The sequence below is a fragment of the Lycium ferocissimum genome, chromosome 7, assembly GCF_029784015.1.
Source record: "Lycium ferocissimum isolate CSIRO_LF1 chromosome 7, AGI_CSIRO_Lferr_CH_V1, whole genome shotgun sequence".
In the NCBI taxonomy this organism is placed as follows: domain Eukaryota; kingdom Viridiplantae; phylum Streptophyta; class Magnoliopsida; order Solanales; family Solanaceae; genus Lycium; species Lycium ferocissimum.
Window position 1 is genome coordinate 28,759,976 of NC_081348.1, and position 22,823 is coordinate 28,782,798.

The 22,823-nt window shown below is 37.0% G+C and overlaps 2 protein-coding genes across 3 annotated transcripts; one reads left to right on the forward strand and one right to left on the reverse strand.

Annotated features, from left to right (window-relative positions):
* The first annotated feature begins 862 nt into the window (after nt 1–862).
* On the forward strand, nt 863–6,068 carry LOC132064194 (UMP-CMP kinase 3-like). 2 transcript variants are annotated; one of them, XM_059457101.1, is made up of 10 exons: nt 863–1,030; nt 2,009–2,074; nt 2,725–2,776; nt 3,479–3,596; nt 3,892–4,048; nt 4,149–4,229; nt 4,425–4,532; nt 4,661–4,732; nt 5,691–5,741; nt 5,852–6,068. In XM_059457101.1, the coding sequence occupies exons 2-9, from the start codon at nt 2,045–2,047 to the stop codon at nt 5,700–5,702; spliced, it is 630 nt and encodes a 209-aa protein (XP_059313084.1). In that variant the 5' UTR covers nt 863–1,030; nt 2,009–2,044; the 3' UTR covers nt 5,703–5,741; nt 5,852–6,068. The 2 variants fall into 2 exon arrangements, with proteins under 2 accessions (XP_059313084.1, XP_059313083.1); XM_059457100.1 differs by lacking the exons at nt 863–1,030; nt 2,009–2,074 and adding an exon at nt 2,343–2,497.
* A 677-nt stretch (nt 6,069–6,745) lies between these two features.
* LOC132064196 (uncharacterized) lies at nt 6,746–9,534 on the reverse strand. Its single transcript, XM_059457102.1, has 2 exons — nt 9,262–9,534; nt 6,746–7,238 (listed from the first exon to the last, which is right to left on the reverse strand). Exons 1-2 carry the CDS (start codon nt 9,409–9,411, stop codon nt 6,843–6,845), a joined length of 546 nt encoding a protein of 181 aa, XP_059313085.1. The 5' UTR covers nt 9,412–9,534; the 3' UTR covers nt 6,746–6,842.
* Nucleotides 9,535–22,823: the final 13,289 nt, after the last annotated feature.

Below are 22,823 nucleotides of genomic sequence, written 5' to 3' on the forward strand. Positions count from 1 at the left end.
TCTTATTTAGTTTATGTCAAAAATGATGTATCCGGTTTAAATTCCTTCTACTGAATTCAATGTATCTTAAAATTATGAATTTAGATCTAATAATTGTTAAATTTGTATACCACATTAAAAATACTGAGTTTGGATGCATCTGCAGTTTGTACATACTGAATTCATGATATTTTCTTCGTCCCAAAATAAGTGTCTTTTTAGCTCTCTTCATGCCATTAAGAAAAATAATAAATACAATGTATTATTTATTAAATTGCCGCTATTTATTAGATGTTTCTTGAGTATTTAATACTATTAATAAAAAATATTTCTTTAATTTAAGGATATTGTTGGAAGCAATTACTAATTAGTATTGTTTTGAATTTCTAAAGCGATAATTATTTTGAATTTTTTTTTTTGTTTCTAAAATGACATTTGTGCCGTTTGGCCATAAATACCAAAATAAATTCACTTTTTTTTGGAATTTTTTTTTGAAGTTGGAGTTGTGTTTAAGTAGTTTTTTTGAAATTGTAGTTTTTGGTGAAATGTAGTGTAAAAAAGTGAAAAAAATTTAAAAAGTAAGTTTTTCTTATTTTTATTATTCGGAATACAACTCCGGAGTTGTATTCCGAATATTTACGCCAAACGCCTAAAAGTAAAAAAAGTGAAAAAAATTTCGAAAAAAAGTGAATAATTTTTATGGCCAAACGGCTACTTATTTTGAGACGGAGGGAGTAGTTCATAAAATGGGACTCCCATTTACGTGTCCGATAACTTTTTTAATATCATTCTGTTTTAGAAATTCCAAAAATGTGATTTGCAAAATAATGTTAAGTAGTCGATTCACTAAAAAGTTGAAGGAAGACTGACGATTCAACGCAACGTGTGGAGTGAGAAAGCGAAAAGGGAAGAATTTTTACCGTTCAAAATGGTTGCCCCAAATTTCAGTTGTTTCGTTTAGGCCCTATAAATAAACCTCAAACACGCTACCGACCTCCCTCTTCTCATTACATTCCCTCCCTTTTTCTGCCTCACACAAATCTCTAATTTGGTAAGCTTCAGATCTCGCTTTCTCCTATTTTCTCATTTACCGATCTACGCCTTTTGATTTGATTTAATTATTCGTTCATTAGCTGAATTTGAATTTCAAACTGGCATTGTTCGATTTACTACTGCATTTTTGAATTCTTCATTTTAGTGTCTGATCTGCGTGGATTTCATTTGGTTGATTCATTAGGCTCCATGTTCTTCTTCTTGAGATTTGATTTTGTATTTTTTTGGCGCTTTTTTGCTTTGATGATCTGATTAGGAATTTGCTTCCTTTTTTGTCGGTTTTACTTTAATTGATCTCTTGCAATTTCATCTCGTTTTGCGTCTGCTCAATTTTGCACCCACTGCTCATTTTAGTTCAATGTTTTTCGTGTAAAATCTTGATTTATGCTCTTTTCTTTTGGGGGGGGGGGTGATCTGAATTGTAATCTATTAATTTCTTAATGGGCGTGATTTTTGGGGTGACACTTATTTTGGGACGGAGTGATTGTTCATGCTAAGGCGAGTGCATGTACCAAAACATACTTAGTGACGTGGGGCTCTGGCTTTTTGCTTTTGATTGTCATCTATTGTAAAGATTGATGTTTTATATAGTTCTAGCTAAGTAATGTACATTTTCTGGAGACATTGTGGCTGCAGCACTACAAAAGTTTTTTTTTCCCTCTCGCTTTGTCAATTGGATCTTCTTTTTTTTTTTTTTTTTTTTTTAATTAGGAGCTGTAGTATTAAGCCTTCTAATGTGAGCACGTTCAATTTTCTTATGTGATCTGAAGCTCTTTTATATTTAAGTTAAGATTCCATTATCCGATCTGTATATATTCTCGTGATGCAGAAATGAAAGTGCAAGTCTGTTCCTTCATGATGTTCAACCCCCCTATATTTTTAGTGTCGGCATCATCTCTCTTTGTTTCACTTACTTCAAACATAGAAGAATGTGCATGTAATGTTCCTGAGTAATCAATTGACTATCTTTCTGCAGACAATTTCATAAGACCAAGTTACTTACCAGACATCCATGGGGACTGTTGTCGATTCTGCTAACCAGGTAGATTTCTTTACAACTAAATGTGCTTCATATATCTAAAGAATATTCTTATTACCTTGATTATTGGTGTCCACTCCTATTGTCAATGAGTTCTCATTTTTATATGATCTAAGAATCTGGAATCTGAAAAAGGGTACAATGCCTTCTGCACTAGAAGGCATTATTGGAGGGATGCTTAACCTTTAAGCTATCACTAACTTCTCCATTGATAATCTGAATTCACAAATATTCTACTATAATTAAAAAAGCCTGCTGAAAAAATTATGAGATTTAGAGGCTTTAAATAGTGGAGTTGCGGTGTCCAGTTCTGGTGTTTTACAACAGATGGGGCTACAACAATTGCACTGTGAATTTAGATACCGATTTTCTAGATTTGCAGCATGCATGTACCAACAGCAACACCAAGAAAGAGCGGAAATAAGGGTCCAACTCCCATTCTCCTCCCTTAAGTTCTAAATTTGTAAAAAGTTCTCATATAGTTCTATGAATTCTTCTCGCTAGGCATTAATTCTATTATAACAAGAATATTATTTTTAATATAGAAAATTTTCCCCTACATAAGTTACTACCTCCACTCTTGATAAATAGTAGTACCGCACAGATGCAGCATGCTCCTTAGTTTGATATTCTTTCTTAATGATGAATTGCAGGGAGCAGGAAGCCTGCCAACCAACAAGAAGGTCACTGTTATTTTTGTTCTAGGTGAGTTTTTCAACATCAACGTCACATGATCTTGTGGCATTCTCGATACTGCACCTTATAGAATGGGAAAGTATTTTGGCCCTATATGTAGTTGTGAGGATTAGTGGTGGAACTCATGGGACAATCATATGTTTCCCATTGTAGCCGCTATCCGATCTTCATGTTCAGTTATTATTACCACTAATAACAATTATAATGCAGCCCTTAGGGCAGTTATAAATTGTTTAACTTTTAGGATGGGACACCACTAGTCTTTAACTCCTTTTGCTCAAACCGCCAGAATCCAGTTATTGTATTAATACACGACTGGCTGTATGCCCATCCGGATCCTTTGGCCTTTTACATCCAGCTTTATCAAATGAAGCAGGAAGCTAGAATTGAAATTCTGAAGTAACGGAGCTTCATCTTTGATTATTTACATACAAGTTAACAGAAGAAAACTTGAAGGGTCTAAAATTTAATATACTCTTCCACTAGTTGCTCCGCTTCTTCTTTATCATACTCACTCGAGAACAAATTTTTGTGTCCGGACATTGTCCATAAAATTTTATCAGGACATTACCGAGGGGGATGCGAACTGTACGGAATTGTGGATCAAATACACATCCGCATTGGACATAGCATATTTGTTGATGCAATTTGTACCCTTGATATGTGATTTTTATCCTGTGCTAAGATTTGTTTTCCTATTAACTTGGACAGGTGGCCCAGGCAGTGGTAAGGGCACCCAGTGTACTAATATTGTTGAAAACTTTGGGTACACCCATCTAAGTGCTGGTGATCTTCTTCGAGCAGAAATAAAATCTGGTTCAGAGAATGGGTAGGATATCTGTGTTTTGATAGTGTTGTTTTATCTTTCTCCGTACTTTCTACCCTTGTTAACTTCAACCAACAATCTGTGTAGTAGCATAATAGCTCTTTGTTAAGTTGCATCATCTCTTTGAATTTTGTTCAAAAGCTGTTCAAGCAATGTTTATTGCACACAAAGGATTAGTGTGCTTTTAAATGTGGTGCATATAGTTTAAACTGTCATAGTTTTGCTTGTATTTCATCAAATTCCTAGAGTATTGCTTATTGTGTCAGCATTGTAAACTGTTCATTTCTTCTATGTACAGGACGATGATTTCAAACATGATTAAAGAAGGGAAAATTGTACCATCAGAAGTAACAATTAAGCTTCTCCAACGAGCAATTCAGGAAAATGGCAATGACAAATTTCTGATTGATGGTTTCCCCCGCAATGAGGAGAACCGTGCTGCTTTTGAGGCAGTTGTGAGTTCCTCAGTACACCCTCTTTTAGCTGCATCCTGATAAATCTCCTATTTCGTTAAAAGTTGTTAAAATTTGACTATCATCCTTTAATGTCTTCCAGACTGGAATTGAGCCTGAATTTGTGCTCTTCTTTGATTGTCCCGAAGAAGAGATGGAGAGACGCCTTTTGGGTCGGAACCAGGTTAGACATATAATTTCTTGGTAGAAGACTTCTCCTCATGTTTATAATTCTTAAAACTTTATGGTACTCTTCTTTCTTCTTTGTAATTTCCTTTTCTAGTATTGTTTTCTTCAAACTTCTATGGTATTCTTGTTTCTTCTTTTCTAGTATTGTTTTTGGTTTTCTTCTCATAAACTTTAATTCTTCTTTCTATAGGGAAGAGAAGATGATAATATTGAAACAATAAGGAAGCGATTCAAGGTTTTCATGGAATCTAGTCTACCTGTTATCGAATATTACAACTCCAAGGGGAAGGTTCGGAAGGTACTGTTTATCTTTCAGCCTCTTTACTTATTTCCTTCCCTCCCTCCCACCTCGCAGAGAGAGAGAGAGAGAAAGAGAGAGAGAGACTCTGCATAATAAACAGAAGTTGACATCTTTTTTGCCTTCAGATTGATGCTGCAAAGCCTGTTGGAGAAGTATTTGAAGCAGTTAAAGCTGTTTTTGCCCCAGCTGCTGAGAAGGTAAAGTACTAATGATGGCTTAGTAAACATTACAAGGATGTTAATACCTAGTAACTTGCATGGAAAAGGATATCTGGCATATGTATCATAATTGGAAGTAAATTTCCTGTGTTGCAAATGTTAGGGCTAATGCAGAGCTAGATCTCTTCTACATTATGGGATCAGTGTAAATTAACACCTAGGTATTGAGAATCCTGTGAACTTGTTAGAAGTGATGCTGGGGATCACAACAACAACAACATTTCTAAAGTGTAAAACCACAGTGTAATCCCACAAGTAGGGTCTGGGGAGGGTAGGTCGTACGCAGAACTTACCAGTTACTGCTACCTTGTTGGGGCTGGGAATAACTGTCAATTTTTTATGATCATGCCTTACAAGAGTTCAAACAATGTATGCATATATTTTTGAGTCTTTGGAGCATTATTTAATTTATCATGATTGTTTTGGTTAGATTTGCTCCTAAACTTTGCCTTGTGCAGGAGAATTATCTCCATAATAGTGGAGTAGATAGATGATTCACTGTGGTTGGCTGTCGATTGAGCTCATAATATGAGCAGATCCCCAGTTTATTTGTACAAACAACTTGGCCTCATTCCCAAACAAGTTGGGTTCCGCTATATTAATTCTCACTGACCATGTTTCTCCAATTAAAATTCATCTCAAACTAGCATTGTACAAAAAGAACACTTAAAGTACTAGAAGTTCTCCAATTGTCTGCCGGCATAAAAATCCCTACTAGAGCTAAGAGACTCCTAAAAAGCATTGAACCTAAAGTAAACACACTTACATGGCTAAAGTATATTCGCAACTGATTGGTATGGCAGACATGTAGATCTTTGTTTTTCCATTGTGACCTACTGACCTATATTTATTTGTCAAAATAATTAATTTTTGGTTCTCCATATCTTCTACTTTCTTTTTCTGGGAATTTTGTACAGATTTTTCTTGTATGTTACAGGTTGCTGCCTAAGAATTCATTAGTAGAGAGGCATTACGATTAAGTGTTATGGTAATTGAGAACTCAACTTTGGCCTTGCTTTAATGTGTGATCTGTTTCTGCTTCTCGGAATTGATTGTACTGTTAACTAACCTTTTCTTATGGCATTCCATTCTCCCCAGGTATACCAGTATTGTTTGCATATTGGTGCTTGCTCTGGTGCCTTTAGCAAGACGATGTATCTTTATAGATTCTACTTTTATAGAAGTTTATGGCAAAATTCTCTTTTTGATATTTTTTGTTCTTTTGAAGATGTTGTATTATTGGCTTATTGCCTCTGTATGGTTTTCATTGTCGAGACTGAATTTTGATAAATAAGATTATATGAGTTTCTCACTCTCTCTCTCTCTCTCTCTCTCTCTCTCTCTCACACACACACACACACACATATTTGGGCCTGTTGTGAATGAATTACGAATTGGGGCTTAACGTATGGTAGTATTGACAGATCCAGAAATGCTTTTACATCCTCCCATTCCCCCTCGTCCCCCCAACTCAGCACCCACACCAACAAAAGTACAACAAAAACAACATACCTAGTGTAATTCCACAATTGGGGTCTGAAGAGAGAAGAATATACTCAAATCTTACCCCCCCTTTGGGGGATAGGGATAGAGAGGCTGTCTCGACACTCTCGGCAACCATACCAACAAAAGTAAGCAATGCTTTTATATCGGAGAACAAGTAGATGCATATGGTTTACTGAGAACAAATTGGTTTGGAGGGATTGTTTTGTGTTGGAAGAACTGTTGGAACACAAAATTTAAACAAAAACAGTTCTTTTCTTTTTTTAGCTTTTATGATGAATAAATCCTTAGAACTCGGTAATTCGGCTAGTTAGGCACCATTCTCATTTGTGCAAATGTGAGAACAATGGCCCTATCTTGATCCTGTCAGAGCATTTTCCCCAAGAAAGACTGTACACTCTAGGTAAATATTCCCACCGGTACTGCAGTAATAGAACAATCTTTTGACTAGTAACACTATCATATGCTACGGCGACGAGCTCTGAAGAATACAGAAGAAGACGTATATGTTCCAATAGCTGAGAATAACTGATCCTGAAAAAACTAATATAGCTAGTTGCAAGTAAGAATTACACAAAGTGAAATTTTAAACAAATATGATGCCATTTTGTTGAATAGTATCAAGAATAATCCCAAGTCTGCCTTCTATCCGCTCATTCTTCCCGGGTTCGTATGCAATGGCATAGACATCAGCTTCTTTTGATCGCTCTGCAATCAACTTGCCTATAACCCTGGCAGCATCATTATCAGTAAGGGATGGCAATGAGTTCCTTAAGTCTCTCGCGTTTGTGGTAGCAACAGAGATCACCTTGCTGGTTCCTCGATGCATGACTTTTGCATGGATAAATCGTTTTGAAAAGAAAACATTTAGTAAAAAAGGTCTCAAATACATATCTGTTCTTTGTTTCCATGATTTCCTGTTGGGCCTTTTTGCAGCTTCACTCCGAGATCTTCTTGTCCAAGCAGCCTCAATGACAAATTTCTACAAGACATGAATAAGTACATTCTCAAATCCGCATGAAACATCTATGCATGCAGCAGTTTCTAAGTCCTATTGTTTCTATCTGTTATCCATGCTAAGCTAGGATATAAACATGTCAGAATACACCACACTTTCGGAAATCGTATGTTTTATGAATACCTCATATTTTGATCCAAACTCTTATCTCTTCTTAGAGCAAGCACCTTATGCGACCAAAAGATAAACCTCTTTCATAGATTAAAAGTTCTCCAACTTGAAAGAATCTTGTCTCCTGACCTCTTTATACTATTAAAACAAAAAATTCTCTTCTAACCACGACTTTGTCAAAAAGATATGTACTTGCAGAAAAAAGTTAGCAGAAGTAGCTTTGCTATTAGGTAAGCGATGAAGAAACAGAATGAATACGATTACGATTTTGAAGTCTACAATTTTTTTTGAAAAGCTGGATAAAGATATTCAAATTTCACTCACATGACCGATCTCTGTACATCACATATGCTCAATTCTAGAAGTTATTTTCCGCAAACCAGCACATCTATTTAATATTATATAATAAAAGGAACATAACAGGCACATGTATCCAAGTCAAGCACGATATAAGTTCAACCAAGAGATTTAAAACATTGTTCAAAATACTCATAAAAGGAAACCTCTGCAGGTGAATATAGCTTTGCGGAATATAATTGCAGATAAAGGTGAGATAATGAATGAAACTACAACAAGGTTTCTTCGCAAATAACTCTGGCTGTGAAAATACAGAGCCAAGGGGCGATCTTTGAATAGGAAAAAGAGTGGATCTACAAGGTTCCAAATGAATTGGCTTATCCCAAAAAGTCCTTGGCTTATCTTGTGCCTGGTACGTATTAACTCTATCCTAACATAATTCTTTAAAAAAAAAAAAAAGTTGGTTGCCAATTCTGAAGCTCAATGTATGAATATCTTTTACATTAACAGCTTAATCAAAATGCAAATGCAATACAAGTGGGCCGAGCTAACCTTATGTCAGGATGCATAAAAGCAGCAGTGAGCATTCAGTTACAATTTTTAAAAAGGTCTTATTAGATTAGGCAGATATATTCAAGTTCTGGTCTAATAATATTTACACGGATCAGGAACTTCATCGAGCACTCTCTACTTTCCTACAATCATGTGCAGATATTTAGACTCTTAAGAATACAAATAGCTATGTTAGAAAACGGAACATATTTACAACTGTTTGAACAATTCCTTTTCCCACCTTTATGTCCTCATTCGACCACCTTCTTTTTCCCCTCCCCCAAAGGAGGTTTCATCATTCAGAAACTTAGAAACCATAACAGTCAAATCTCTATTTTGCCTGAGAATGGGGTTTGCTCTCTCATTTTGCTTCAGAATTTCTCAAATTGATCGTGCGAAATGTCTCAAAAATTCTAAATCGCATAAAGATCTAATCTTTCAAAAGGAACACTGTCATTTCAGCTGAATTTTAGAAGTTGGATGGTTCTTTTACATCCAGCTCCTTTTTCCTTTCTAATATATCAAAATATTGTATGTTAATTCACATCAATCAAGCAGATGTCAGAAGAAAAAGCAAAAAAATCTCCTTGAATCAACTGATATAAGGGTTCATTACCAATCTTGATAAACTGAACAATTAATGCCTACTCCTCAGCTAAGCCCCCTTGGCAATCCAAAAGACAAAAAAATAAGGGGGGCAAATAAATCAATCAGGATAAGGTGGAAACATACAGTTGCAATTAAGCATAAATTCGAAGAAGTGGTTACATGCTATTACACCCTCCTTCACATTTTGTTTGACCTAAGTTACTATCTAGAGTCAATAATATTCCAATTTCATTAAAGGTACATACTTAATTAGTATATGGAATTCAAAATTTTGTCTCTCATCTCATGTTGCCTTTTCACTCTTCATAAAAACAAATATGAAATGTGTATACAGGTTGATTCTAATTAGAGCAAGAAATTACAGGACCAAAAAGATTCTCTAACAAAATAAACCAAGAATCAGAAAGAAAGAAGATACCTTGTGGAGAGAGAGATTTGAAGGGCATGGAATGGAGAGTTTGAGTTGGGGTAAAGAAGAAGACCATGAAAGGGAATTGGGTTTGTGTGTAGAGGCAGATGGAAGCAATTCTGACGAAAGGGAGAAAGATAAAGAAGAACAAGTAGCCATTCTTGCTCACTATTCTTCAGTATGCTCGTTGTTTAATTTGCATATTCCTGTCTAAAGAAATGAACCAACAATACATAGGATAGCCGTATTATGATTTTTACTTTTTTTTTTTTTTTCCACATTGAAGATGAACCCAACAAAGAAACTAGTAATCCCTCCGGATTAAAAAAAAAAAAAAAGTCCATTTAGCTATTTGCATACCTTTTAAAAATTATTCACTCGGAAAAAAAACGTAAATTGATTATGTTTTTTGATTTAGTGAGCGGACACTTTTTTGATAAAAAAAAAGAATCTTTAAGTGGATACTTTTTTTTTTTTTTTTTATCCGGACGGAGTACTAAGTAATGTCTTTGTGAGTGTTTACCAACTCCCTCAACTCAATTTCCTTTTACTTGTCACTTGTGCCATATGCATTTTGTCCCTTTCCTTAAAGAATATTAATTAAGTATTTTTTTACTGATTTATTTCTATTGACTATGTATTAAAAATATGGATTTTAATGAAAAATAATTATTTAATAATAAGAGCGTAATTGAAAAGATAATAATCAATTTCTCTTAATTTACTAAAGTAAACGAATTTTGGGTATAAAATACTATAGTCCATTCACGAAAAGAAAGTACTTTAGTCGATTAAATATTTCCCTCTTTGTTCAAGTTAGTCAGAAACAACTTTTACTTATGTACTTGTACAACTATTACATTGCACTTTACGGTGAAAAAATGAGCTTCATACAAAGTATTGGAAAGAATACTTTTACCTCATTTTAGACAGATTAGTGTATATTTGTTCGAATTGAAACGAACAATGGAAAAACTGAAAAAAGAGTGAATGACATCAATCAACTCAATTCAATATTAGTTGAATAAAGGAAAGAAGAAGTGTGACTCTAATCGATGTTTCTTGGATTAATTGTTGGAAAAAAAAAAGGAGTAGAAGAGAAATGAAGAAGCGTGGTTATAAATAAAAATCAAGTTTGGTTTTCATGGAAAATTGTTGAAATTAGAGAGAAAATGAACTTTGTAATGCGGCAACAGAATTTTTGTGCATCAATAGAAGAATATGTCACTAAGAGTACTAAGGTGAGATGATATTCGATTTTTCTCTTTTTATAAATCAATCTAGATTTAAAAGAATTAGAGTGAGATTATCTCTTGCATTTCATTCCTTTTTAGAGCTTTTGAATCGAGTCCTAAAGTTATTAAACCGCTTTGCTTCAAAATTGAATTTTTTTGGTATGAATCCAAATTAAGCAAGTACCAAGCAGTGTTTTAAAAGGCGATTTTGGGACTCGTTTCAGGACTCGCCCCGGAGCGGGGTACTGATAAAATACCTCGGGGTTTATATGTGGGGTTTAGGTCTGTGAGACTTACGCACTAAGCGCCCGACTGTACGCCCTAAACAGGTATAACGCCCAGAGCTCGGGCCTCGCCTAAGAGTTCTTACACAAATTATGTGTCAAATTCCTCAGTTAACATTATTGACCCTCATAATTTTGTAGTAAATGAATGATTATTAATAGTTTTCTTCATCTATAGAAATAAGACGATTGAGAGTAATTTAAATAACAAACCGTAGTATTGCATATTTACTATTTGAGAAAACTGTGAGGGTGAATATCAGTTAACATTTCTTCTAAAAATACATAGCCGAGTTTTACATCTTCACTTGTCATTGGTCTTCACGTTTTTGTCATATGTCTCAATTTATCATAGTTTATTATTTTGCTATTTGAAAGTAATTTTATTTTATTCATGAAGGAGTGATGTTTTAATTATAATATGATAAACTTTATTGATTATTTTCTTTTAGGGAGGTAAATTTCATAGTATGATAGTAGTATGCTTTAAGATATTGTGAGTCTTTTATTGTTTGAAACTTAAGATGTTAGAGTTGGTTTGCATCTCATAATAACTTTTAAATCATTGGATTATTTATACTAAAATCATGTTAGAAGTTTTGTTTTCTATGAGTTTCTTTAATCTGTCACATTGACCATTGAGCGTGACTAGTGCCGGTGGGCACCCAAACAAATCCGAGTCGCAAACGAGATGGCTTATACGGACATAAATATCCATTTGTCTCGAGAATATATCGACGCAAACACATCTCAAACACAAGGCATATATATCCAAAGCCGGCAAGGCTATCAAATGGCGCATCGGCCCAAAACATATACAAATGCAAGCCGACGCAGGCACCGACGAATGGGATCGCCCGGAACATATATCATACACACACAGCGTACGAATGGGCATAACCCCATACATGTCCACGGACCTCTAAACGGACGAACGAGAATCATATGACGGGACGGGGGCCCCGCCGTGCCCATGAACAAATATATACAAATGCGACGGACGAATATATACCAAAAAATGTGGCTCGGAATAAGGAGAGCACTCCGACGAAGAGGGTGTCCTAAAACGGTGGATCACCAAGCGCGTGCGTACGTACGCGGGCGTAAGAAACGCGACCCCAGAAAGAAAGGTGGTCGGTACGAAATATGTGCGAGTATGCAAAAAACGAGAAAATGTGGTATACAAATACGGGTCATAATCGAAATAGAGGTACGAGAAAATAAATGCATTTCCAAAATATCACAATGTTACTTTAAAAATACGAATCATGCATAGACACGGAAAATATGGTCGCCCGCTTTGTCGATGGCGCCATAACACGACATAACACCGAAAGTTTCAAATCTCCGTATCCGTCACACACATATCATACACGACATAACGCCATACACGGCATAACACCAAATATAAGTGGAACCCGGCCCTCGAGCGAGGGGCTCGGCAAACCATAATCACAGCATAACACCGGAGTATAACAAAGTGCGCACGACAACAGAACCGGCCCGGGACTCGGCGAAAGATATAATAGAATGCACGAGCGGAGTCGTGAGGAATCATATGCACATAATCATTGTCATAAATCCAAAAAAGATAAGTAAAATAGTCATATTTGAAATCGGAATAATAATTACAACATTTTCTTTCAAAAGTTGTCGAAATTACATAAAGGAGCGTCGCGGGACCCACGGACGGGTGTAGACCCGAGCTGGGCCCGCTCATGGAAAACACACTCGTCTAACATCATACAACCTTCTACGAAAATCTCAAGGCAATCCGAGCTTTTCTGTGAAAGTTATGGGCGTTTGTAGTTTTAGAATCGTTTAAGAATAAAAACCTTTTTGAAAAATTAAACTTTCATATAACTTTGGTAAATCAATACTTCTAAGGACATAAGGATCAATGTTTCATCATATCAAACATATGAATACCAAGAAACAAATGCGTATCATAGACATGCTCGGATTGCGAGAATAGAGTTTCCTCGAAGTTCGTGTCATAGCCTATTTTTAACTAAGGCATGCCAAAGAAAGAAGGTTGCTTTACATACCTCAAACGCTCTCCAATATGATCCAAACTCAAGCTAAGTCCAACCTACGTCTCGGGCTGCCCAAGGTCTACAAATAATTCATAATATGCCAAACATTAGCTATAGACATTTTTGGGCATTTAATTCGATTTATTACTTAATTCTACGAGAATTTTGGGCGGCATTTTCCCATAAATAGGCCACCCAGAGAATTTAACTCGGCCAAATCAACAACAACAACAACAACAACAACAACCTAGCAACATCAAAAACCAATCCGGAAGACAATATAACACTAATAGCTCTGCTTTCCATCATTCGACAACATTCGTAAATTCAATTCAACGGCTTACCTTCAAGCCAATATCGACGCTTATACATTCAAATACTAACCGAACCCATTACCAACAATGTTTAAAGACATTCTAAGCAATTCATATAACATTTCCAACAATCCAACAATTTCTCCAATTCACCGAAATCGGTCCCCAAACCCGAGAACCTCACTTTAACACATTCCCCATTTTCAAACCATGATTTGCATCAACAATTCACATTACAGCAATGCTATTCTCATCAATATACAAATTACATCAAATGTACAATAACCTCCAAATCAGTCCGCAACAATTACAACATCAATTTGAGTCATTAAACATTCATTTCCAACATAGAATTCATAACGACGACGACTAAAACATTAAGCGAAATTAATGCGTTCTTTGTCATACTCCATGATCATTTTCGGCCAACACACAACATATATACATATGGATAATTCTCATTCATTTCTTCACACTACAACCATCAACATACTACATAGGACTTAATTCATCACTTAAACATAACACAACGTATACACACTTCACGTCGATTGACTTACTATATTTCATGAATTTCCTTCATTTTAACATACTACAACATGCATACAACCTTTATAACATACAAAACATAATCACTTACCTTTCTCTTCAATTCTGATAGGCTAAGGTTTGCGATAATGAAAACTAGCGGGTTGATCGCTCCAACGACACTTCCACGCTACTTAAGGACCTCGAAAATAGTGGGACAACAAAATAATTTTGGCAAGGCTAGAAATGAAGTTGGTTTTTTTTTTTTCCTTAGGCCGAGAACTAATTTTTTCTAAGTGTTGAAATGAGATGAGAATGAAGTAGTGGTCATCCTTTTAGCCTATAATATGAAGTGCACAAGTCTCCCTTGGCCCACACAAGTGTTGGACCAATCAAAATTGTCCACAAATTGTGTGGGCCAACTCCACATCACACGGCCAAACAAGGGAAAGATGAATGATTTTCAACTTCCATTAATTCCAATTTTGGTCCCAAATTTTTCTAATTGTTCCATGCAAACAAATTCATGAACAACTTATGTCTCAAAATAAAATCGAAGGTCCAAAATCTCGACTTTGTATCCCGAAATGGTTTCGTCCTTAACTTATCATAATTAATTCCGGATTGTTCCAATGTACTAAAATACGGGATATAACATCCTCCCCACCTTTAGAACATTCGTCCTCGAATGTTAAACTAACCCAGCGGGTCATACAACAATTTGGGGGAGTTTCTTTTTCAACTATCACAACAATTTATTCATTGACCAACAATTCATTTATCAAACCACAAAGTCAAGTAAAGAATTTGGAGTAAGTAATGGAAATAGGTGAGGATACTTCTTCTTGAGTCATTTCCTCTCGGTTATTGTTTCGCCAGCACTTTAACGAGAAGCCACATCTTTGTTCCGCAACTTTCTTACTGACGATCCAATATGGCTAATTTTGCTCCTCATAAGATAACTCCCTGCGCGACACGAATATCATCTACCGAAATACTGCGGAGGGGTCACCAATACATTTACGAAGCATAGAAACATGGAATACGGGTGACCGCTCCTAAAATCTGGCGGATCTAATTCATAGGCAACCTTGCCTTTTTCGAACAATACGCAAATATATCTCGGAAGCTTTCTTTCTTGCCGAATCTCATAACACCTTTCATGGGTGACAAATGAGAATACCCAATCTCCGATTCGAAACTCTAAATGTCGACGGCGGTTATCTGCGTATGATTTGCCGACTAGCCGCTAACAACCGCTCTCGAATGAGTTTCACCTTATCCTTGACTTTCTTGACGGACCACGTACGGGCAATCGACTCGGTCTGCCACGACATCAAACCAGCCGATCGGTGACCTACACTTTATGCCATACGACGCCTCGTACGGTGCCATCCGAATGCGCGAGTGGTAGGCGTTATTATAAGCAAATTCAACCGGCGGCAAATAGCTACCTGCGAAATCAATAACACGGAGCCCGCAACATATCTTCTAATGTCCGAATAGTGCGCTCGGCAATCGGACCGGGGATGGAATCTTGTCGAATTGCGTCCCCAATCTGCACCGAAAGGATCTCGAAAGTGGGCGTGAACCGGGCACCTGGCCGGAGATAATAGATATGGGGGAACTCCGTGAAGTCGCACAATCTCCTTAATATATACGGCATAATCCTCGGTAGGGTGGTAGTCCAGACCGGAAGAAAATGGGCTGATTTTGTCGATGATCAACAATAACCCAAATGGAATCATACCAGCGAGGTAAACACAGTAATAAAATCCATATTAATGATCTCTCACTTCCACGTCGGTATCTCCGTCTCTGCAAAAACGGTGCCAATCTTAACTTCGTTGGCAATTCGGTCCGAGCGACAATATCTCTTTTTTCATACCATCCCACCAATATAAGCATCTGAGATCATGATACATCTTCGTCGACCCGGGGTGAACAGAATATCGGGCATAATGTGCCTCGCCCATAACCTGTCGCCGCAGCCCTGTAACGTCTGGTACACACAATCTGCCTCTGTGTAATAGTACTCCCTCGGATGTAAGCTCGAACGGGGTCCTTTCCTTCTCAAGGGCTGTGTCCCTATACTGTGCTAGAATAGGATCCTCATCTTGATCGCTTAATATCTTCGTAATAGAGATTCCTGATACCTCGGCCCGAAACCCCAACATCTCCAGAATCGGCCAAACGAACTCCAAGACTAGCCAGGCGATAGATCTCGCGAACTATTTCTCTTCTCCGATGGCACGTAGGGGTGGGCGTTCGGTTTTTCGGTTCGGTTTTTTCAAAGTTCGGTTCGGTTTTTCGGTTTCGATTTTTTGAAAGTGGACACCGAACACCGCACCGAATTAGTTCGGTTCGGTTCGGTTTTTTGAAGTTCGGTTCGGTTCGGTTTCGGTTTTTTAATTCGGTTTTTTTTTAGCAATTACACATCTTTCCATTTATTTCCATTTTTCCTTCTTGATTGCTTCGAGTTACGGAGGTTTACGCTAGACTAAATGTTTGAAGGTTTGATGACTTTAGAATCCAACCATAGTGATCATCCACACATACAAGATAATATCTTCTATATACAAAATATAATGTATTATATAACGTATAATAAAATCATACGACGTATATAAAATTTTATATAGTGTATAATCAAATTATGTGAGTTATATCTAATTTATTATAATAGGTGAAATAAATTATATGAATATTATTCTATGTATAACATTTTTATTATACTATATATAATAAAAATCAACACTAAAATTATTAGTATACTTGTATTCAATATCCTGTAGTGTTAAATGAAAAGCGAGATTTTATTTTTACGGAACAATGAAAGAAGTTGAGAATAAGGAGGAAGTAGAAAAGGTAAGAAAAAAACGTTGGAAAAAAATCTTGCGAATAAGGAGGAAGTATGAAATTGTATACATTTATACTATGAACAACAAATAGGTATTGGAGTTATTCACGTACGAAGGGTTTCCTTATATATAGCAATTTGATTTACTATAAAACATTTAACTTGTCATGTAATGTTTAATAACATTTAGTTGCTAAGAGTATGTAAATATTATAATATTATCGTCTACTTATGTTTTTTTTCCCAAAAAAATAAATTGTATTCATGTAGTAAATTTTCAAAAAAAAAAAAAAATTAAATTCGGTTTAACGAAAAAGCAAAACCGGTGAACCGGAAGCCGAACACCGGAATTTTTTATTAAAAAAACCGAAAACCGAACCGAAATGAAAAACCGAATTAATTCGGTTCGGTCCGGTTTTTCGGTTATCGGTGTTTATGCCCACCCCTAATACGCTGCATCGCCCATAGACTGCGGGCGAGTATACATTAGCTTTCCGGATGGTAGAGAATATCGATATCATAATCTTTCGACGACTTAACCACCTCCGCCCCGCCGTGATTCGCTCTACGTTTAAAGATGTATTGGAGGCTTTATGATCGTATAAATATCAACGTGAACACCATATAAATAATGTCTCCACATCTTCAAAGCATGAATAATCTCATCGTGAGTAGGATAATTTTTCTCGTGTTTTCGAGTCGCGGAAGCATAAGCTATCACCTCGCCGTCTTTGCATCAACACGCGCCCCAAACCAATACCGGAGGCATCACAATAAATCACATACCCATCCGGACCTTCGGGAAGATCGGATCGGAGCCGTAGTCAACTTCTTTCGAATCGGAAGCTACGCTCGCAACGTCGGACCATTTTGAAACTTAGCTCCCGCCGAGTCGAAGCTTGTCAAAGGCGGCCGCGAAATCGAAGCAAATTTCTCTACGAATCTCCTGTCGACAACGGCTAATCCCAAAGCTACGCACCTTGGCGTCGTGGCCTAGAGGCCAATTCTTTACGGCCTCGATCTTTTCTGCCGGATGCCGTCGGCCAAATAATATGCCCCAGAAACGCCCCGAAGTCACGTAATTCACACTTAGAAAATTTACATACGCGTGCCGGTGTGACCGTCCTCAAATGATGCATCGATCGAGAATAAAAAGATATCATCGATAAACACAATCACGAACATGTCTGAGCCGGTCGAATACCGATTCATCGAGGTCCGTAAATAGTGGGGCATTAGTCGGCAAAAGACATCACTGCGAATTTATAATGGGAATGTCAGAATATCGACCTCTCGTGCCGATACAATCGACCAAAGATAAGTCGAGAAAATAGTCATATGCAACCGATCAAACAAATCATCAATCTGGGAGGGGATATTTATTCTTGATGGTTACCTTATTCGGTAGGTAATCAATAATTACATCCATCCTTCTTTTTTCCCCGGGGTGATGTCTTCTTAATAAAGCCTCTTCTCCGATAAATCTCTCACCGCTCCTTTAATTCTTTCATTCCGCAGGTGCCATTCGTACGGAGGAATAGAGATGAGATGCCAACAAATCAATGGCAAACTCTATGGGGAAGACTTAGGCTTCTATTTGGGAATACATCCAAGAACTCATTAACCACGGGACGGCGAGAAGAATCGGTGGACCCATGAACACGGACCGGATGATAAATATAGCCTTTTCGATCATTTTCCTAGCCTTGAGGTATGAAATAAACCTGCGATCTTTGTAAGCGGTTGGGCGGAACGGACTATCTTCTTTGGACCAATTACACAATCCGTCTAATCACGTCGAACTCGGTCATATCTAACTGCGGATCGGCCTACGGCGGCCACGGATAATCAACCGAACAATCTCAAAAATGCGGCGGCAATCCGGTGTAGCTACCTCAAAGGGCTCTATCGGGCCGTATCTTCACCAATTTTATTAGCAAGGGAGATATAGATGAATGTTTCGAGAGAAACCGCACATTCCGTGACGACATTAATTACGTTTTGAATAAAAACCTTTTTTTGACAAACCAAAAATTAAACAATCTTCATTTCATATAACTTTGGTAAATCAATACTTCTGGGCCGGGCCGCCATCACCAAAGAACTATCAACATAAGGATCGTTAATATATGTAATGTTTCGTAATGATCAATCGCTCAAACATATGAGTACCAAGAAACAAATGCGTCCGGACAGCATATATACAAATGCTCGGATTGCGACGAATATATGACCCGAAGAATGTGGCCCACAAAGCAGAAAATCATGACCGTCGCGCCCGTTCACACGAGCACTCCGTGGACTCGCTCGCTACTAACCGAGTCAAGAATTGCCTCTCGTAAGGTCCCATCATCCGTCGGGGAATCGGAGAAAGGTGAGGTTGCTTTACATACGGCACGAGCATCAAACGGGCTCGGCTAGTCTCACCCCGCGAAAAAGGCTCAGCATAAATCCAACCTACGTCTAAGACAAATATGTGCCCAAGACTCTACTAGACAAAAGGTCTACAAATAGCCACGACCCAAGGTGACGAATTGGGCACTCAAACACAAATAAATGCATTTTCAAACATATCAGCCGCAAACAATGTTACTTTTTCAAATACGAATCATTACAAATAATTCCCAATATTACACACACACAAGTCGTCCCTTAAACATGTCTACCTCAAACGGACGAACGAGAATCATATGACGGGACGGGGCCCCCGCCGTACCCATGAACAAATATATACCCCGATGCAACGGACAAATATATACCAAAATGTGGCTCGGAATAGGGAGCACTCGACGGCGAAGAGGGTGTCTAACGGGTGGATCACCAGCGTGCGTGCCGCCACCGTAAACGCGACCCCGAAGAAAGGGGGGTCGACGAAATATGTCGAGTATGCAAAGCGAGAAAATGTGGTATAAAATAGAGTACGAGAAAATAAATGCATTTCCAAAATATCACAATGTTACTTTAAAAATACGAATCATGCATAGGGCACGAGAAAAATATGGTCGCGCCCGTCGACATAACACAACATAACACCGAAAGTTTCAAATCTCCGTATCCCGTCGCATATCATACACGAGATAACGCCGTACACGGCGCGCACGAATATAAGTGGAACCCGGCCCTCGAGCGAGGCTCGGCAAACCATAATCACGGCATAACACGGAGTATAACAAAGTGCGCACGACAACAGAACCGGCCCGGGACTCGGAGAAAGATATAATAGAATGCACGAGCGGAGTCGTGAGGAATCATATGCATAAAATCATTGTCATAAATCCAAAAGATAAGTAAAATAGTCATATTTGAAATCGGAATAATAATTACAACATTTTCTTTCAAAAGTTGTCGAAATTACATAAAGGAGCGTCGCGGGACCCACGGACGGGTGTAGACCCAAGCTGGGCCCGCTCATGGAAAACACACTCGTCTAACATCATACAACCTTCTACGAAAATCTCAAGGCAATTCGAGCTTTTCTGTGAAAGTTATGGGCGTTTGTAGTTTTAGAATCGTTTAAGAATAAAAACCTTTTTGAAAAAACTAAACTTTCATATAACTTTGGTAAATCAATACTTCTAAGGACATAAGGATCAATATTTCATCATATCAAACATATGAATACCAAGAAACAAATGCGTATCATAGACATGCTCGGATTGCGAGAATAGAGTTTCCTCGAAGTTCGTGTCATAGCCATATTTTTAACTAAGGCATGCCAAAGAAAGGAGGTTGCTTTACATACCTCAAACGCTCTCAATATGATCCAAACTCAAGCTAAATCCAACCTACGTCTCGGGCTGCCCAAGGTCACAAATAATTCATAATATGCCAAACATTAGCTATAGACATTTTGGGCATTTAATTCATTTTAGCCCAATTCTCCGAGAAATTTGGGCGGCATTTCCCCGTAAATAGGCCCCGAGAATTTAACTCGGCCAAATCAATCAACAACAACAACAACAACCAACCTAGCAACATCAAAAACCAATCCGGAAGACAATATAACATTAATAGCTCTCTTTCACATCATTCAACAACATTCATAAATTCAATTCAACGGCTTACCTTCAAGCCAATATCGACGCTTATACATTCAAATACTAACCCGAACCCATACCAACAATGTTTAAAGACATTCTAAGCAATTCATATAACATTTCCAACAATCCAACAATTTCTCCAATTCACCGAAATCGGTCCCAAACCGAGAACCTCACTTTAACACATTCCCCGTTTCAAACCATGATTTGCATCAACAATTCACATTCTAGCAATGCTTTATTCTCGTCAATATACAAATTACATCAAATGTACAATAACCTCAAATCAGTCCGCAACAATTACAACATCAATTTGAGTCATTAAACATTCATTTCCAACATAGAATTCATAACGACGACGACTAAAACATTAAGCGAAATTAATGCGTTCTTTGTCATACTCCATGATCATTTTCGGCCATCACACAACATATATACATATGGATAATTCTCATTCATTTCTTCACACTACAACCATCAACATACTACATAGGACTTAATTCATCACTTAAACATAACACAACGTATACACACTTCACACGCCCAACCCTCATACACATGGCCTCAATTCCAACTTACTATATTTCATGAATTTCCTTATATTTTAACATACTACAACATGCATACAACCTTTATAACATACAAAACATAATCAAATCTTACCTTTCCTCTTCAATTCCACAATAGGCTAGGGTTTGCGATAATGAAAACTAGCGGGTTGATCGCTCCAACGACACTTCCACGCTACTTAGGGACCTCAAAATAGTGGGTTAGCATCAACAAAATAATTTTGGCAAGGCTAGAAATGAAGTTGGTTTTTTTTTTTTTGCTCCTTGGCCGAGAGCTTCTTTTGTGGTGTTCTTGACTTCTTGGTAATTTTTTCTAAGTGTTGAAATGAGATGAGAATGAAGTAGTTGGTCATCTTTTGTGCCTATAATATGAAGTGCACAAGTCTCCCTTGGCCCACACAAGTGTTGGACCAATTAAAATTGTCCACAATTTGTGTGGGCCAACTCCACATCACACGGCAAAACAAGGGAAAGATGAATGATTTTCAACTTCCATTAATTCCAATTTTGGTCCCAAATTTTCCTAATTGTTCAATGCAAACAAATTCATGAACAACTTATGTCTCAAAATAAAATCGAAGGTCCAAAATCTCGACTTTGTATGCCCAAATGGTTTCGTCCTTAACTTATCATAATTAATTCCGGATTGTTCCAATGTACAAAAATACGGCATATAACAAATCATGTTTTTCATTTTTTAAAGCTATTAATATATGTATTTTCTATATTTTTTGTGTTATTATACTATTTATTACATTATAAATTAAAAATTTAAAGATTCATGAGGGTTACGCCCCGTGTCTCGGGGCTTACGCCTCGCCCCGTACTAAGTAAAATGCTCCACCTCACGCCCCCGCCTTTTAAAATATTGATACCAAGGTGAATACTAATGTGTGATAATTCAAAAAGAATGTGTATATTTTTCTACTATATTAGAAGAGTGGGTTGGATCGTCGTCCACCTACTCTTCTAATATAGTTGAAATAAAATAAAAAATTAAGGTGGGGCTCACTCTTTTACAATAGTAGAAATTAAAAAAAAATTAATGTGAGGTCCACGTGAACAATTAGGAGACAATTACAAAAAAAATAATAATAAAGAGGACATTTAAATAATGATAATAAATAGGACATTTAAATAATGATAATAAGTTTAGAAAATGGTAAAGGTACGCTTAGAGAAAATTTAAAGAAGAGAAATTCATGAAAAAAAACGATTTAAATTGAACACAAAAATCGCTAAAGCAGTCATAAAACCAAAAGATTTAAAACTTATACTTTTGGGTATAAGTTTAGACACATACGTCTCACACAAATAATGAGGAATAACGTCGCGAGACGAAATATAAACGGTCATTAAACGTATACACATATTTTCTTAAAATGGTGAAGTTGGTCTATACTTAAAAATTTAATACTACAATAGGTGCTAACACATGAAAGCGCTTTTCAGTGTTGTTGAGTAGAAAGAGATGATGGCATGAAACTCGGTAGGAGAAGGTGTATTTCAAATCTTTCAATTGGATAACCAAACCAGGAAAGTCATATATGGGAGAAGCGGACTAAGTAAAATAATTTATTGATATTTTCTATAATAAAAATTTCATAATTATATTACTAAAAGGTACTCTGTCTGTTCTAATTTATGTGACATAGTTTGGTCAGGCACGAACTTTAAAAAGAAAGGAAAGATCTTCGAAACTTGT